We start from the raw sequence: 17,465 nt of genomic DNA on the forward strand, positions 1-17,465 counted from the left end.
GATAAAAAAAATGTTTCAAATAAAATTTGTTCCTTAATAAAAAACGAAGAAAAAACCGTTTACTAAACTTAAATCTAATAATTAGAACTCAAGATATTGTAAAATTAGTGCACAATGCAAATTGCAAAAGTAGTATTTTTCGAAGCTTTATCGATCGTAACTCGGCTTCTACGCATGCAAATAATTCTTAGAAGGTGTCGTTTTAAAGCTTAATTAACAGGCTTCCAAACAAAGTTTGTTAAATTACTTGATCTTCATTTGTTTTAAAGTTATACCCGTTTGAAATTACAATTTTCTTCAAAATATTGTACATTCATTTGTTTATAAGAGTTTCAAGCAAATTTGAGCTATAAACATTTATACTTTAATGAACAATAATGATACAAAAACTCAAAAGGAACAATTTGAGGTTATGAAAATGTTCATAAGTTTATTTTTGGCCAAGATGTCGATATTTTAATGGCGCGCGCTATGAGGCGCAAGATCGGCTCACCGCGTAAAGGTTGACGCGCTAACTTCTCGATGCAAATTATAATTTCTATGTATACATACGTTATCTTCATTTTTCATTTTTGAAGATCCTAATAAAATTTTATCATATAATTCTTATAATTAAATCATCATACTGTACCTCGTATCACCTTTCATTTTCTATTTACATTGTCTTTAAAATTCTAAAAAACATTAAAAACTAATATTTCAGAAGTATAACTAAAAAGTAAGTTGATATTATTTATTAATACTATTTTTACAAACATTCTTTTTCATGCATCTGCAAATCTGCATAGAGATATACAGGGAATATCAGCTTTTTTACATCTGCATAAGTTCTTAGCGAAATTTTAACAGTTACATGGTGGTACAAGTCTGTTCTTGTAGGCAGTAAAACTAAAACTTTTTGAGGCTTCAGAGTCTAATTATCTATATGATATCCATATAAAGTGGATCTAGTCCTTTTGCAGCATCATCAAGGCCCGTCAATTGTGTGTATGCCGCCACATCATAAATGCTCGTTTTATATGCAATGATGATGCTGCAAAAGAACTCGATCCATTTTTTTATGGATATCACATATTGGCTCATTTTCATGCGTAGAAGCCGAGTTACGATCGATAAAGCGTCGAAGAATACATACTTACTTGACTGTGAGCCAGTCTTGCGCCTCATAGCGCGCCATTAAAATATCGACATCTTAGCCAAAAATAAACTTACGAACATTTTCGTAAGCTCAAATTGTTTCTTTTGAGTTGTTTTATCATTATTGTTAATTAAAGTATAAATGTTTATAACTCAAGTTTGCTTGAAACCTTTATAAACAAATTAATGTACAATTTTTTTAAGAAAATTATAACTTCAAACGGGTATAACTTTAAAACAAATGAAGATCAAATAATTTAACAAACTTGTCAAACTTGATCAAATAATGTATAAACAATTAAATTGTTTATAACAATTTTTTGACCACTCGGATCGAAATATCGAAATCCCCCTCGAAATTCGTAATCAGCAGCCCAAAATCCATAAGAAACCGTTGAGTTTGTCCATCAGAATTGAAAATGACACGGTGACCTCTATTTGGCGCCTAGACTATATGTGGGGTAGTTTATTCGGTTCACTCACGTCGTACAAATCATCTTGTATAGACGAATCTAGGTGGATCATCATCTAGTTAAAATCGAAACTATTTTTTGTAGCTTGTATGGGATTTATTTAAGGATGGATTATAGGATTAATAAATTGTTCTATTGATGTATGCGAGCAATTTGTGTACCTAAATATTGTATTTGTATCCCACGTTTTACTTTTATTATTATTTTACTGTTTTATTGCTCTGTTTACATGACTAAACTCGGTTACAGACATTGGGGTGACATTTATTCGAGATTTTAAAAAGATATTCATGTTTCCCATGACTAGACAGATAAAGCTAAATACTAAATATTTTATTTGTGCTATTTTTAGTATACGAAACTTTAACGACATAATATTTAAATAGTTTAAAATAATTACGCTCGCACTCGTATTTAGGATAAACATGTAAGATATAAATTAAACATAATTCGAAATTTTTAACTCGATATAAAATTAGAAAACTTCCATATTGATAACAAGTAAAATCGAAGTTACAAAGAAGTGGCTGAAGGGAATATTACAGATAATAATTTGAACAGAAATTAACACTACATAGTTGATTTCTTGACTACAGGTGCAAAATACGAATATGATGTACCTCTAGTACTCTCATTTATCGACATATTATACTGTTCTATACATAGGATTCGTTTAATTATTTTTTTAATTTTAATTTTTTTTTTTTTTCAATTTATGTTAAGTATAATTATAGTAAAATTGCGTTTTTCCACAAAAAATGTCAAAAAATTAAACAAGCTGTTAAACGTGACGGTTCTGTAGTTAATCGTGGACTTACCGAATTCTTATGAAACTTATTGTGAGTGAGTACATATTATGTATGTGTGGCTCCCGGAGTTAAACCATGACCGAGAAGAGAAATCCTCTGATAAAGTTAAGATGAGTGTACGACCGACGACTGCGTTTGTCACCGGCCATGATTCGTTCCAGAAGCTGGATTATACTTTTAACTATTCCTACGAGTATCTATACTCGACTTCGATTTTTACATTACTTTATTTAGAAATTCTTAAATTATTTTTTTTTCTTTTTACATTTTTACTTTAAAAGCTAAAACTAATAAACTTGCTACATTATTTTGTCCAGCTATGGTGTTACTTTTTTGTTTTGTAAATTAAGAATGGATTTATTTTTGTTTCGAGGTCGATCTGAATAAAAAGTCGAAACTTATGTTAATATTGGCTGTTATATTTATATTTAAGGTAGAAATAAATAATTAAGAAAATATTGTGTTTTCAAACTTATTTTACTAGATACCTCAATTTGCCCATGACTTAAGAAAAGTGATCAATATGATAGACATCTGCATCAAATTAAACTTTGTACCAGTTTATCTTCAACTGCGGACAGACCAGAGAGCGGTATTGTAACTTTCTATGAAGACTTGTGCAATATTTTAAAATCCATGAATCCAAAAGAATGAATAGGAGGAAACAGTCTAGGCAACAGAAACGAAAGGGGCGACACTTACAAATTTTGCCAAAATAGTAATTTTATTATAGCGAATATATTGTTTAAAATGTTAAAGAGAAGACTATACACTTGGAAGTCATCAGCAGATCCAGAAGAGACAATAAGGAACTTGCATACAATTTTAAATTCGAAAAAAAATCTATAAATCATGACAGAACATAATTTAAAACATGTATCAAAGATTAAAAAGTTGTTTTTGTGTTCCGTTTGGCCCCTAAAGTCGAGAGAAAATTCAACTTATAGCAGCCAGCCAAAAACGAGTCGTGACGTCAGATCATTATACACTCACCGGCACGAAAAACGGGCACCCCACAAAATGGGCCATTTTTGATGACTCGTTTTTCCTAAATCTGTGTCCGATTTAAGTGATTTTTTTAATATGTTATAGGCTTGTTCTTTAACAATATAGCTGTAATAATATTGTTGCTGGGCAGGTAAATTTTAATTGTATACCGGGTGTACCAATCAAACTGTGTTTTTTTTCTAAACGTTCGGAACACCCTGTGGAATATTCTAGCAAATATAAAATTCTCAAATTTTATCCCAACTATAGCCTCAGGTCTATAGCCTTCTTAACATTTTGCTTTTTGATTTATTCGCTTATGTGGGATGATAAAAAAGTTAGGTACTTTACCAACTAGCTATGTTCTTCATCAATCCAGGGTGTTTCTAAATAAGTGCGACAAACTTTAAGGGGTAATTCTACATGAGAATATAATGACCGTTTGCTTTGTAAACATAATGTCCGCAAATGCTTCGTTTCCGAGATACGGGTTGTTGAATTTTTTCTTACAAACTGACGATTTATTTATTGCTCTAAAACCGGTTGAGATATGCAAATGAAAGGGCCTAGCCGGGTAAGATGATGAAAAGTGCCCCCAACTCGATTCGCATTCCATATAGGTCACCGTTTAGCATATATAGTGAAACTAACTTTCTGAAATTTTTAGCCCCCTAGGTGGTCATGTGACCCACCTAGAGCCTAATTAGGGTTTTTATGTTTTTATTTTTTATCTCAGCCGCATCGAGAACTAGCGAAAAACTTTAAATAAAAACGTTGTAAGCTTTCAAAAGTTCTGTCCGAAATCTTTTTTTTTTAATTTTTGGCGGGAAATTTAAATTTTACAACGATTTTAAATGAGTATAAAAAAATAACTAAGACATTCTTTTTCACGAAAAAAATATATAACGTGTATTTTTGGATAATGTTTCACCCTGAATTTTTTCAAATTTTTAAAATCGGTGAAACGCACCTTTAAAAATAAAGAAACGCATTTTTTCGGGTTTTTTTTTTTCGTTTTTTGATACAATTTTATACATATTTTTGAAAAAAGGTAACACCGTCACTAGAATAGGTAAAAAACTAAAAATTAATTGGGGTTTGCTTAATAAAAATTTTTTGTAACGCCATCCATTTTCAAGATACAGGGCGTTGAAGAAAACAAAATTTTTTACACATTTTTTACGATTTTGGCGAAACTACTGGCAACATTGTAATAAAATTTGGCGGGTTTTAAGAAGTAGTTATTGTGCATGTTTTGACATACAATTAAGGATTTAATATTCATCATTGGCGCGCATAGGGGTAATGGTCAGAACTTTTCAAAGAAAAAAAAGCTAGTACGCCACTGACATATTTCAAATTAACAATCATTTTTGAATTCCTCGTTCAATTTGCGATAAAAAAAACTATCTTCTCATTTTTTCATACGACGCGCCATTTTGCTGCAAAAAATAAAATATCGCTTCCAAAGTATTCGAATTAGTTTTTATAATGGATGTACGAGTTTATGTAGATGTAGAAACTACTAGAAGTTCGAATACTTTGTAAGGGTTAAGATGTTTTATTTTTTTAATAAAAATGACGCGTCGTATGAAAAAATAGGAAGATAGATTTTTTGTCACAAATTGAACGAGGAATTCAAAAACGATTGTTAATTTGAAATATGTCAGCGGCGTACTTTCTTTTTTCTTTAAAAAGTTCAGACTATTATCCCTATGCGCGCCAATGATAAATATAAAATTCTTAATTGTATGTCAAAAATGCACAACAACTACCTCTTAAAATTCGCCAAATTTTATTACAATGTTGCGAGTAGTTTCGGCAAAATCGTAAAAAATGTGTAAAATTTTGTTTTCTTCAACGCCTTGTATCTTGAAAATGGATGGCATTACAAAAAATTTTTATTAAGCAAACCCCAATTGTTTTTCAGTTTTTTACCAATTCTAGTGACAGTGTTACCTTTTTTGAAAAATATGTATAAAATTGTATCAAAAACGAAAAAAAAACCGAAAAAATGCGGTTTTAAAGGTGCGTTTCACCAATTTTAAAAATTTGAAAAAATTCAGGGTGAAATATTATGCAAAAATACACGTTATATATTTTTTTCGTGAAAACGAATGTCTTAGTTATTTTTTTATACTCATTTAAAATTTTAAAATCGTTCTAAAATTTAAATTTCCTGCCAAAAATTAAAAAAAAATCGGACATAACTTTTTAAAGCTTACAACTTTTTTATTTAAAGTTTTTCGCTAGTTCTCGATGCGGCTGAGATAAAAAATAAAAACATAAAAACCCTAATTAGGCCCTAGGTGGGTCACATGACCACCTAGGGGGCTAACAATTTCAGAAAGTTAGTTTCACTATATATGCTAAACGGTGACCTATATGGAATTCGAATCGAGTTGGGGGCACTGTTCATCATCTTACCCGGCTAGGCCCTTTGGTAGGTTTTAAGAGGTAGTTATTGCGCATTTTTTGGCGCACAATTAAAAATTTTATATTCACCATTGGCGTGCATACGGGTAACATGACTGGGTAGTATGACCCGTATGCACGCCAATGGTGAATATAAAATTTTTAATTGTACGTCAAAAAATGCGTAATAACTACCTCTTAAAACTTACCAAATTTCATTTGCATACCTCAACCGGTTTTAGAGCAATAAATAAATCGTCAATTTGTACGAAAAAATTCAACATCCCGTATCTCGGAAACGAAGCATTTGCGTACATATATGTTTATAAAGCAAACGGTCATTATTTTTTCATCCGGAATTACCCCTTAAAATTTGTCGCACTTATTTAGAAACACCCTGAATTGATGAAGTACAGGGCTAGTTGTTAAAGTACCCAACTTTTTTATCATCTCACATAAGCGAATGAATCAAAAAGTAGAATGGTAAGAAAACCTGAGGCTATAGTTGTGTTTTAATTTTATAAATGCTAGAAATATTCCACAGGGTGTTCCGAACTTTTAGAAAAAAACACAGTTTGATTGGTACACCCGGTATACAATGAAAATTTACCTGTCGAGCAAAAATATTATCACAGCGATATTGCTAAATAACAAGGCTATAAATATAAAATATTAAAAAATTACTTAAATCTGACAACAGGTTTAGGAAATACTAGCCATAAAAATGACCCATTTTGTGGGGTGCCCGTTTTTCGTGCCAGTGAGTGTAATTTGTAATTCATTACGTTTGATATTCGTTTACTTGTTGTAAAATAATCATTTTATGGTGTATTTATAAATCTTTAGATAGTTACTGTGAACTATGTACAGTAGAACCTCGATTAACCGAGGTAATTGGGACCGAGAGTACCTCGGATACGGCAAAACTCGGATAACACGGAACGTAACCTAAATATAGTACAATACTGTAATTGGTGTTGTAAATGTCTCAATATACTTAAATAACGATATAAAACTAGTTATTTGTGACTTTTGTTCAGTTTATAAATACAAGAAACATTTTAAAAATTGTACACATTTTAAATACAAGAAACATTTTAAACATTGGATGAGATCGAGCGTTTTTTTTTATGGCATAGACTTGGGTGTCATTTAGCCAGTCACAACTTTTTTGTTTTCTGTTCATACATAAGGAAGGCAATGAGGTCGAGCGTTGTCAAGAACAAGAATGGCCTTGGGAGGAAGATTTTTTTTCTTCAGGAAAGCTTCAACAATCGGAACAAAATCATCAAAAAACCAATTTTTGAAAATATGCGAGTCCATCTATGCGTTTTTCTGATTCCTATATATGCTGGGGAAGGTGTCCACATTAGTGTTTTTGAAAGCACGTGGCTTTTTAAGCTTACCAATTACGACTGGTTTTAATTTCAAACTTCCTGCAGAATTAGCACATGCTAGAACTGTAACTCGATCTTTACATTTCTTATAACCAGGAGCTGATGTTTTCTGCCGACTAGCTAAGGTTTTACTCAGCAACATCTGAAATTCAGGCCTGTTTCGTCACAGTTAAAGATTTGATCCGATGTAAGGCCCTCATTCAAAATCAATTTAGAAATTTTTTCTTGAAAAATAGGCACTTCAGTTACATTTTCTGAAAGTTTTTCCCCAGATATATTAAGTTGTCGAATTCCATATCGGTTCTTCCATCGCATTAACCACCCAGAGCCCAGAACTAGCGGTAAAGGGTTCATCACCATCGCCAAACGCTAGCGATTTTTGAAAAGCTAGCGCTTTTGCCTGTAAAATAGGTCCATTCATTGGACTGCCCTTTAGTTCTCATTTCCGAAAACCATATGAATAATGCCTCAGAAGTTTTTTCATATTCACACTTCTTTAAAATTTTTTGCTCTGGATTGCAATCACTATTCAAGCTCTGAGCGCCCCATTTTTCTAACTCTGTCCTTTTCCTCCTCCAGTCACCTACGGTAACCTCACCAACACCCAAATCCTCGGTTAACCCGGAATCTCGGTTAACCGGAAATCGGTTAACCCGAAATCTCGAATAACCGGAAATCGGTTAACCGAGGTTCTACTGTATTTTAAAATATATGAGTGTTTTTGTTAAGACAACTTGTTTAAAATGACCGAAGAGGGTTTTTCTAAAGGGCAATATAATGACTTGCCCATTATGAACATAAATCTTTATTATTATGATTAGTTTATTTAAATTTTATAGTAAAAACAGTTCCAGAAACATATTCAGTGTATTTACTTTTATTTCTCATAATAAACACACACAATTCCATACTATCTCTTCAAAAACTGTATTAAGCTCCAATCTAAACAAACTGGTATATATTTTTATATTGTCATAATGAGAATTGTCATCTAAATATTACGATTTGACGTCACAGATCGTTTGAAATAATTTAAATACACAGAAGATTTTAAATTTGTATTTCTAACGTATTATGAGGTTTTGAGGAGTGAAATTTTGGAAATCTGATTTTTACACGAAACTTAACAATATTGTCTAATAAAACGTGTAAGTTCCCAATTGTAAGAAATCAAAAGGACTATGTATTAGTTAGACAAAGACACAGGAACACAATATCAGCAAAAACAAATTCAAGTGCCGATATCAAATCACAGCCCAGTAGTGACCAAAATTAGGCTCAAAATGAAGAACAAGAGATGCACAAATCGATACAAGTAAATTAAGGAACCCACTCATAAGACAACGCCTCATAGATAAAATCAGTATATACAGGGTGATTGATTAGTAGGGTAAAGCTCAATAGATCCGGTAATGTAATAGATAGCAATACAAGTTAATAACAAAAATTTTAGCCACCTTTGAGCATCACATTACAAAATTAGTTAGAATGTTACAGGGTGTTCGATAACACAGTGGCAGACCAAACTTATGTTTTTTTTTTAAATGGAACACCCTATATTTTATTTTAAATTCGAAACCCTGCTAACTTCTCCATCACAAAAATATAAAGGTTTGTTATGTTATACAGAGTATTTACAAAGTTATAACCAATTTTATATGAAAATCGTAACAAGTTCAACTCCCTGTATAAATAAAAAGAAGCAAAACAGCAATGGTTTATTAATGTATTTTTTTACGTATTGTCAAAATTTTCAAGAATGATTGGTATTGCTAATTTTCTTTATATCAAATACAGGGTGAGTCAAAACTCAAGTACAATATTTTCTCAGTAATTTTAAATGGAACACCCTGTATTTTATCACTATTGAAAAGTACCATTACCGTACTTTAATTTTTAAATAACATTCCCTGTGTCTAAATTTATTAGTTTTCGAGATATTTTCATTTTTCAATGGACCAGTAGCGTGGCCACCCAAATCAACTGAATTTAATAAACTGGATTGATTTTTTGGGGTTACGTTAATAATGAAGTTTATAAAATTCCTCCAACAACAAGGGATGAGATGAAAAATAGAATACAAACTGTATTTCGATGTGTTAATTTACAAATGCTTCGTAGAGTTAGTAGCTCATTCAATGATCGTTTTTAGGCGTGCATAAATGTGTTAGGAGGTAATTTTGAACACCTTATGTAGCTAATTAAATAATAAAAATATTTTATTAAAAGTAGCTTCTAATTTTTTTAAACATGTTTTTTTTTGCAATAATTTTTTTTTCGTTCTTTATTTGTCACATTTACATACAAAAGTAGTGTTTAATTGTCTTCACAAAATGTTGTATTTTGTGTTTGTGTGTTTTTTTGTAAAATTTATTACTAATTTTCTTTCTTTATTTGTTACATTTACATAAAAAAGTAGTTTTTAGTTGTTTCAAAAATGTTGCATGTTGTGGTTGTGTTTTTTTTGTAAAATGTATTACTAATAAATTATTTTTATTTCTTTATTTGCTACATTGATTACCCGATTCATAATCAGTAATCGTCAATTCTCAATTCAGTCATGGCTTACTTAAAATTTAGATAAATTTACACACCTAAAATAATTTGCTCTGAAAAATGAAAATATCTCGTAAACTAATAAATTTGGACATAGGGAATGTTATATAAAAATTAAAGTACGACAATGTTACTTTTAAATAATGATATAAAATACAGGGTGTTCCATTTAACCTTACTGAGAAAATAATATACTTGCGTTTTGACTCACCCTGTATTTGATATAAAGAAAATTAGCAATGTCAATAATTCTTGAAAATTTTGACAATAAATAAAAAAATATGGCATTAATAAACCATTGCTGTTGTGCGTATTTTTATTTATAAAGGGAGTTGAACTTGTTACGAAGTTAACAGGATTTCGAATATAAAATAAAATATAGGGTGTTCCATTTAAAAAAACATAAGTTTGGTCTGCCACTGTGTTATCGAACACCCTGTAACATTCTTACTAATTTTGTAATGTGAAGCTCAAAGTTGGCTACAATTTTTGTTATTAACTTTTATTGCTATCTATTACTATAGCGGATCTATAATTATCTTTACCCCACTAATCAATCACCCTGTATGTGAATGCCTTCCATCAGTATCCCATGGGGCTGCATGTTCTTATGCAGAACTTTTGTTTGTATCAAAATCTCAGAAGTTGATTTTCAATTTCCAACAATCGTTTGGTTATCTCTATATTATATAGTTTTGACAACGTTCACATACTTTTAACTCCGCGCAGCGGCCCTGCCTATATGTAATCTAGATGCCGACGTAGAGTCTAGCCTCGATTACTGGCCATTCGAGAGGGCCACTGAATATATGCGAACAACAATCAAGTGCTTATTTCTCGCCATGGTCGTCTTCATATGATCAATCCGGTTCCGAGGCTTCACATTGTTTCTTTGAGCAGTATTCGTTTTTTCCGATTGGTAGGTTGCTAACCTTGCCGATCAACCCTCCACATTTTATCCGGGCTTGGGACCGGCTGTGGTAACCTTCGAAAAATCGATGGTAAGACTCTATGGGACAGAGCTAGAAGTACGACGGAGATGCAAGGTGGATAACATTAATAACTAGGTAAGAAACAGAAGAATAGAATGGAATGACCACATAGGCCGAATGACAACAAATAGGGTAGTCAGGACAGCGAGAGACGGTTCCCCAGTAGGAAGACGATCAATGGGAAGACCACGAAAACGATAACTTACTAGAGGCACATTATTGAAAAAACAGACAGAGTCATGTCTATACAAAAAGAAGAAGAAGAAGAGAACAATCAAGTCACAAGTGAGGGGGTCAGATCGAGAAACTTCTACCAGAATCTAGGAGCTAACTAAGTAATCTCTTTTCTGTTAATATGTAATTGTTTTATTGTAAATATATTGTCCACGCAGGATCACCCACATCAAAATCCACTTTACTCTTCCATTTACGTGGTTTTCTCTTTTATTCAGGCTGTTATGAGTATTTCGTAAAGCTGTCCAATGGGTGATGTAATATGAATACCCCGGTAATTACTGAATTCACTCCTATTTCCTTTTTTATAAGTGAAATTTATATAAGAGCTCCTTCAATCTCGAGGAATCATTTCCCCTTCCAGGCTCTTGTTAAATGTTACACAAAAAGTATTATAACACTACCAATTATTAAAAAATTATTTTATTAGGAGTAATACAACAACACAGTTTAGTTATTTATCTATTAATGTCCCGCGCACTTTTTTAATGTCATTTATTTTATTCTGTTCTTGTTTCCGTTTCGTCATACCTTTTCTTTCCAGTTGTTTCTCAATTATACGAGCATTGTTAGCATAACTATCTGCCACTTCTCTCTAAAAAAGTAAAGAAGCAAATGTAGTTTTATATTATTATGAATGAGTCAACCCTGTATATACAGGGTGTCCAGAAACTCTCCTGACAAACGAAGACCTGAGATTCCTCAGATAATTTGAAGACAATGTAACCCAATTTACCTAGTCTGAAAATGCTTCCTAAGGTAGCTAGAGCTCTTTAAAGATGGCGCCTTGTAATTAATTTTCCTTAATACTTCCAGAATGTTTCTATTTAGAAAAACGAAACTGGTAGGTACGCCTATTTATCTTTCAGAGATAAATCGATTCCATCAATTGCAAATTTCTATGAATAGTACCAGTCATAGGCGTCCGTTTTGGGTAGGGCAATGGTTATTTTATCGCATAGCTTTTTTGTCTTCAACTTTTGAGCATTCTTGACACTGGATTATTAAATTTTGAGGTATTCTATCACTAAAAGGTACTCTTGCTTTAAGTCAGTAGGATAAACCGTTTTCTACAAAAATCGATTTGAAAATTAAAGGCAAAAAAGTTACGCAATAAAATAACTGTTGACCTACCCAAAAGGGATGTATACGACCGGTACTAGAAATTCGCAATTGATGGAATTGATTTATCTCTGGAAGGTAAATAGGTGTATAAGTTTTCTGTAAATAGAAGCGTTCTGGAGGTATTTAAAAAAATACAAGACGCCATCTCCAAAGAGCTCTAGCTCCGTTAGGAAGTTTTTCGGGCTAGGTGAATTGGGTTAAATTGTTTTAAAATTATCTGGGAAACCTCCATTCTTTGTTTGTCTGGGGAGTTTCTGGACACCCTGTATAGCAGACCGAAAAAATATGGACAATAAACTGATGAGAATTATTGGTTTAGATATGGAATAACAGACAAGAATATATGGAAAACTTATTAAAAATCGAATAGAAGAAGAATACCAAAATATGGAAGCCGAAGAACAGGCTGGTTTTCGCGCAGGTCGATCTACAATAGATAATGTTTTCTCCATTACTCAGATAATTGAAAAGAAAGTTACTCGTGGCCAAGAAGTCCATCTGATGTTTGTAGACCTTAGAAAAGCGTATGATAGTGTCCCGCTGGTTAAATTATGGGAGGCACTGGAGAAAACAAATGTAAATATAGAATTGGTTGAAGCCGTAAAAACGTTGTACTACCAACAAACAACAAGAATTAAAACGGGAAATCTCATAACACCTGGATTCACAGTAACTAAAGGACTAAGGCAAGGATGCTGTATCTCACCAACACTATTCAAAATATACCTCGAAGCAGCACTCAACAAATGGAAGAAAAAATGTATGAATATGGGCATACCACTAACGGACTCAACTTTGTACAAGCTGTGCTTTGCGGATGACCAGGTGATCATCGCACAGGACTCTGAAGATCTTAGTTACATGATGCGAAAACTATTAGAAGAGTTTACAGAGTGGGGCCTAGAAGTGAATATGGAAAAAACTGAATACATGAGTATCGGAGGAGACCATCATAGCCTCCGAGTAGAGGAAAATCAAGAAATAAAATTATGTGAAGACTACAAATACCTGGCATATCACAAATACCTGGCAAAGGCATATCCTTACTAAACAGCGTACTGTGGGATAAAAATATTTCTAAGGAGAATAAAAAAAGAATATATAACACTATAATAAAAAGCATCACAACATATGGATGCGAAGTTTAGCCCCTAAAAGACAGAACAGAGAAAATGCTTAGAGCAACAGAAATGGACTTCTGGCGCCGTTCAGCGGGAATATCTAGACGCGACAGAATAACAAACGAGAGAGTCCGAGAAATCATGGGGGTTACACATACTATTGTTGACGACATCAGGACGAAACAACTCAGCTGGTACGGCCACGTAAGGAGAATGCCGGAGAATAGAATACCAAGAGAAATCCTCGAATGGCAACCAAGAGGAAGGCGCAGACCAGGAAGACCTAGAAGAAGTTGGAGAGAAGGAGTTGATAGAGAAATCAGGGACAGAGAACTCGAGGACGATCTATGGAATGACAGAACGAGATGGAGATTGGAAATCGGAAGACGTCGAAGAACGTTGTAAACCGATATATATATATATATATATATATATATATATATATATATATATATATATATATATATATATATATATATATATATATATTATATAACAGACAATGTTAGTGTAACATTACATTGTTATTTTTACGCAAATTATCTCGCAAGCCAAAATTTTAAGTCCCAAAATAAATAAAGGATACACGGAAAAAACCGGCTAAGTAATAGATTAACAATTTTGAGTTATTGTATGTTTTAACTCTTCGTCCTTTGTATCTTTGTCGCTAGCTCGAGTCTTAGACTTCTAACAAAAAAACTATAAAAGAAGGTAGGTACATTTTTCACATTCGGCGAATAGTTTAACTTTGCTATAATAATTCCAGCCCTGGGAATCCAGCATTGTATCTTAAAGGGTAGTGACTTAGCCGCTTTTTCCCCTGTTCTCCGGATTCAAGAAAATCAAATAACATTATGTTTATGTGGCGTTGTTATGACTGACCATCTGATTGAAATAAGGAAGCCGTCACGTCTCGATGTTTTGGACTTAGCTTGTTCTTTTTCTGTACCGCGTGGACTTAGCTTATTTTTCTCGTATATGAGCATATAGTTATGGACTTTTTCTCGTGACTTGTCTTGTTATTGCCTTGTTTAAAGGTTTCAGAAGATGCAAACTGGAATTTACTACAAGATGGTGTAAAAAATGCAATTTCTACAAAAATGGACTTGGCCAGTTTTTCCTGTGTACCCTTCAAATGTTAATGAAAATAATCCTACTAAAAAAACTTACGGCTTCTATTTCATCTTCTTCTTCGTCAATAGTAGACACTGTAACTGAACTGAATTTACCCATATTTTTGGTATGTTTCGTGACCATGATCTTCTTTGGTTTTTCTATGGCTACTTGATTGTATATATTGTTGATTGGACCTTCGTTCGTACTCTTTATCAAAGATCCTTTGACTATAAAACTGATAGGGCTCTGTGGTTCGTGTTTGTAATATAACAGGAGACCACACTTTTTACACTTCATTCTGTACTGCCTTTCTATTCCTTCGGGGCGTTTTAAATAGACTGTTTCATCTGGATTGCAAGTAATTTTATGGGCATGGTTGGTGCCGTCTAATACTCTGGCAGCATCTCTTTTTCTTAGTGGTAATTTTTCTATTGAACAATCTATAAATTTAGGGATTATATTAAGTTCCTGTGAATAAAGCGCAGAGCAGAATTGTTTAAATGTGTCCTACTTGTTTGTATTAACAGTAATAAAAAGATGGACTTAGCAGAAACTGAAATGGAATAGAAAGAACTAGAATAAAAAAAGATAAAAAATTGAGAGCTTAAAAAATATAGAGAAGCTATAATCTGAATGTCAGACTTCAGAAAATGGCCAGTATCAAAAGATAAATAAGAAATTAGAAGTTTCCTGGCCTTATGCACATACACCACTACCTTAAAGTTTACTTAATTCAAACTTTAAATAACAAATCTACCAATTTTCACAACAAACCAGACACTTTTTGACTATTAACAATTTGACACCTATCAAATTGTTAATTTCTCATAGCTTACTTTAGAGCTATCCATTAAACTAAGCAGGAAATGATGATGTATTGATGAAAAACATGTCTAGTTGTTAACGTATCTACCTTTTTTATTATCCAACATAAACAAATGAATCAAAAATCAAAATATTAAGAAAGCGTAGGGCTACAATTGTATTTTAATTTCAATATTTTATGTATGCTAGAATATTCCACAGGGTGTTCCGAACTTTGAGGAAAAAACACAGTATGATGACACAGTTACACCCCATATACAATGACATTTACCTGTCTAGCAACAATATTATTTCATTGATATTCTTAAAAAACAAGGCTCTAACATACTAAAAAATCATTCAAATTGGACAACGGGTTTAGGAAATTCGAGACATCAAAATTGTCCCATTTTTAAGGTGATGCATTAATTTTGCTGTTAAGTGTATTACTGATATAAACGGTTTACTAATATTGCTAAGCCCTTAACAACCAAGCCCTTAAATTCATTATTCTGTAAACCGGCGACTTTAAGGAAAAATCCCAAAACAGGACGATTTTTATTTTTAAATTGTTATTTTTTGCATATATAACATGCTAATGACGTCATACACCTGGGCGTGATGACGTAATCAATGATTTTTTTAAATAAGAATGGGTATCATGTGATAGCTCATTTGAAAGGGTATTCAATTCTCTATTGACCAATATAAACATTAACATAATTATTTATGGATGTTCAAAAACAAATTTTAATTAATTTAATTGAGACAAAAATAAGAATGTATGTACTTATGTAATTTATTTAATTCAATATATTTTACTGTTGTCAGAAAACTGTAAAAAATGTTTATTTAACAAATAAATATTGTTTTCGCTTCAATTCAATGTTAAAGCTGCCACCCACCTGCCTCATGGCAGTTTGAACATTTCATTTAAGTGAAATACAATGTTTATTTTTCAAATAAAATTTTTTTCTCTTTTCTGACATCAGTAAAATGTATTAAGAATTAAATAAATTACATACATTCATGTTTTGTGTCAACTAATTTAACTTTTTTTGGACACCCTGTATAAATAATTATGTTAATATTTATATTAGTGAATACAGAGTTGAATACCCTTTCAAATGAGCTATCACATGACTCCTATTCTCATTTAAAAAAATGATTGATTACGTCATCACACCCAGATGGATGACATCACTAGTATGATATATATGCCAAAAAATTGTAATTTAAAAATAAAAATCTATCTTTTTTGGGATTTTTCCTAATAATCGCCAGTTTACGAAATAATGAATTTATGCGTTACATTATTGAACGCATCAACGTATATCAAAAACTACTTACGATATTTCTGAAAATTGGTTTATGGGGATGCAAGTGATGTAGAACTTAAAGAAAATATTTTGACCATAGTTATAGTAGAAGGGAACACCTAGTCTATTATTGCATTTTTAGATTCTGTGTAGGATTGTAGACAAATTGGAAACTAGAGGTCCAGTGGAAGGAGCGAAGTTGGTAGGATCAGAAATATGCAAAACATTAAGATATGAAATTATATAATTGTACTCAAGTTATTACAATACAGAGGCTAGTAACTAAATTAATATCATAAAAAAATAATGGATTTACCAAGAATTAATGTCATCTGTCCACATAAACAGTAATAAATGTGTAGTGGTTTTTCATCACCATACTCTTCTTGGTCTTTAGTATCAGAACATGCAATACTTCTGGAAACTACTTTAGGCATTTTAAATTATATTTGATATCCGAAATATTCCAAAAATAACTTTATTTTTATTTACATTTACATCAACGTTTTTTAGGCTATATTCTTCTGACAGCAAGTGGCAAGTGTATTATAACACGAGCAGTGTGTGTCTTGGAAGAGTGTTGCCATCGTATACGCTAAAAGCTGATTGGCTCCGCCATCTTTTGCTCAGATTTCCGGATTAATTTGGAAGGGGTAAACCAGTGTGCGTCTTGGAAGAGTGTTGCCATCGTATACGCTAAAAGCTGATTGGCTCCGCCATCTTTTGCTCAGATTTCCGGATTAATTTGGAAGGGGTAAACAGATGATCAGTTGTTTATTTTTCGTTTACTCTGGTTTAACCTCACTTAACTAGATAGATCGAGAAATATTAAATTACTATTACTATTATTCAGGTTGAAAAATGCCTTCTTCTAAGGTAAAAGGTTGCGAAGTCGATTGGGGAAAAATAATGTGAAAATGAATTCTTTCCCAAAAGAATCTGAACGACGGAAAGTGTGGATTAAAAATATAGGGTTAAAA

The 17,465-nt window shown here is 32.2% G+C and overlaps 1 protein-coding gene across 1 annotated transcript; it reads right to left on the bottom strand.

Moving 5' to 3' along the window:
* Nucleotides 1–11,407: 11,407 nt before the first annotated feature.
* LOC114326965 (STING ER exit protein) lies at nt 11,408–17,143 on the bottom strand. Its single transcript, XM_050658655.1, has 3 exons — nt 16,802–17,143; nt 14,417–14,802; nt 11,408–11,595 (listed from the first exon to the last, which is right to left on the bottom strand). The coding sequence occupies exons 1-3, from the start codon at nt 16,920–16,922 to the stop codon at nt 11,455–11,457; spliced, it is 648 nt and encodes a 215-aa protein (XP_050514612.1). The 5' UTR covers nt 16,923–17,143; the 3' UTR covers nt 11,408–11,454.
* Nucleotides 17,144–17,465: the final 322 nt, after the last annotated feature.

This window comes from Diabrotica virgifera, chromosome 1 (assembly GCF_917563875.1).
Source record: "Diabrotica virgifera virgifera chromosome 1, PGI_DIABVI_V3a".
NCBI lineage: Eukaryota > Metazoa > Arthropoda > Insecta > Coleoptera > Chrysomelidae > Diabrotica > Diabrotica virgifera.

What these genes read in the sequence shown, in the direction of transcription:
- LOC114326965 (XM_050658655.1), bottom strand. Translation starts at nt 16,922, where the DNA reads ATGCCTAAAGTAGTTTCCAGAAGTATTGCATGTTCTGATACTAAAGAC. An exon ending in ACAGATGACATTAATTCTTG is followed by an intron (nt 14,803 to 16,801) that starts GTAAATCCATTA and finishes CTAAATTTATAG; the next exon opens with ATTGTTCAATAGAAAAATTA. An exon ending in AAGAAGATGAAATAGAAGCC is followed by an intron (nt 11,596 to 14,416) that starts GTAAGTTTTTTT and finishes TTACTTTTTTAG; the next exon opens with AGAGAAGTGGCAGATAGTTA.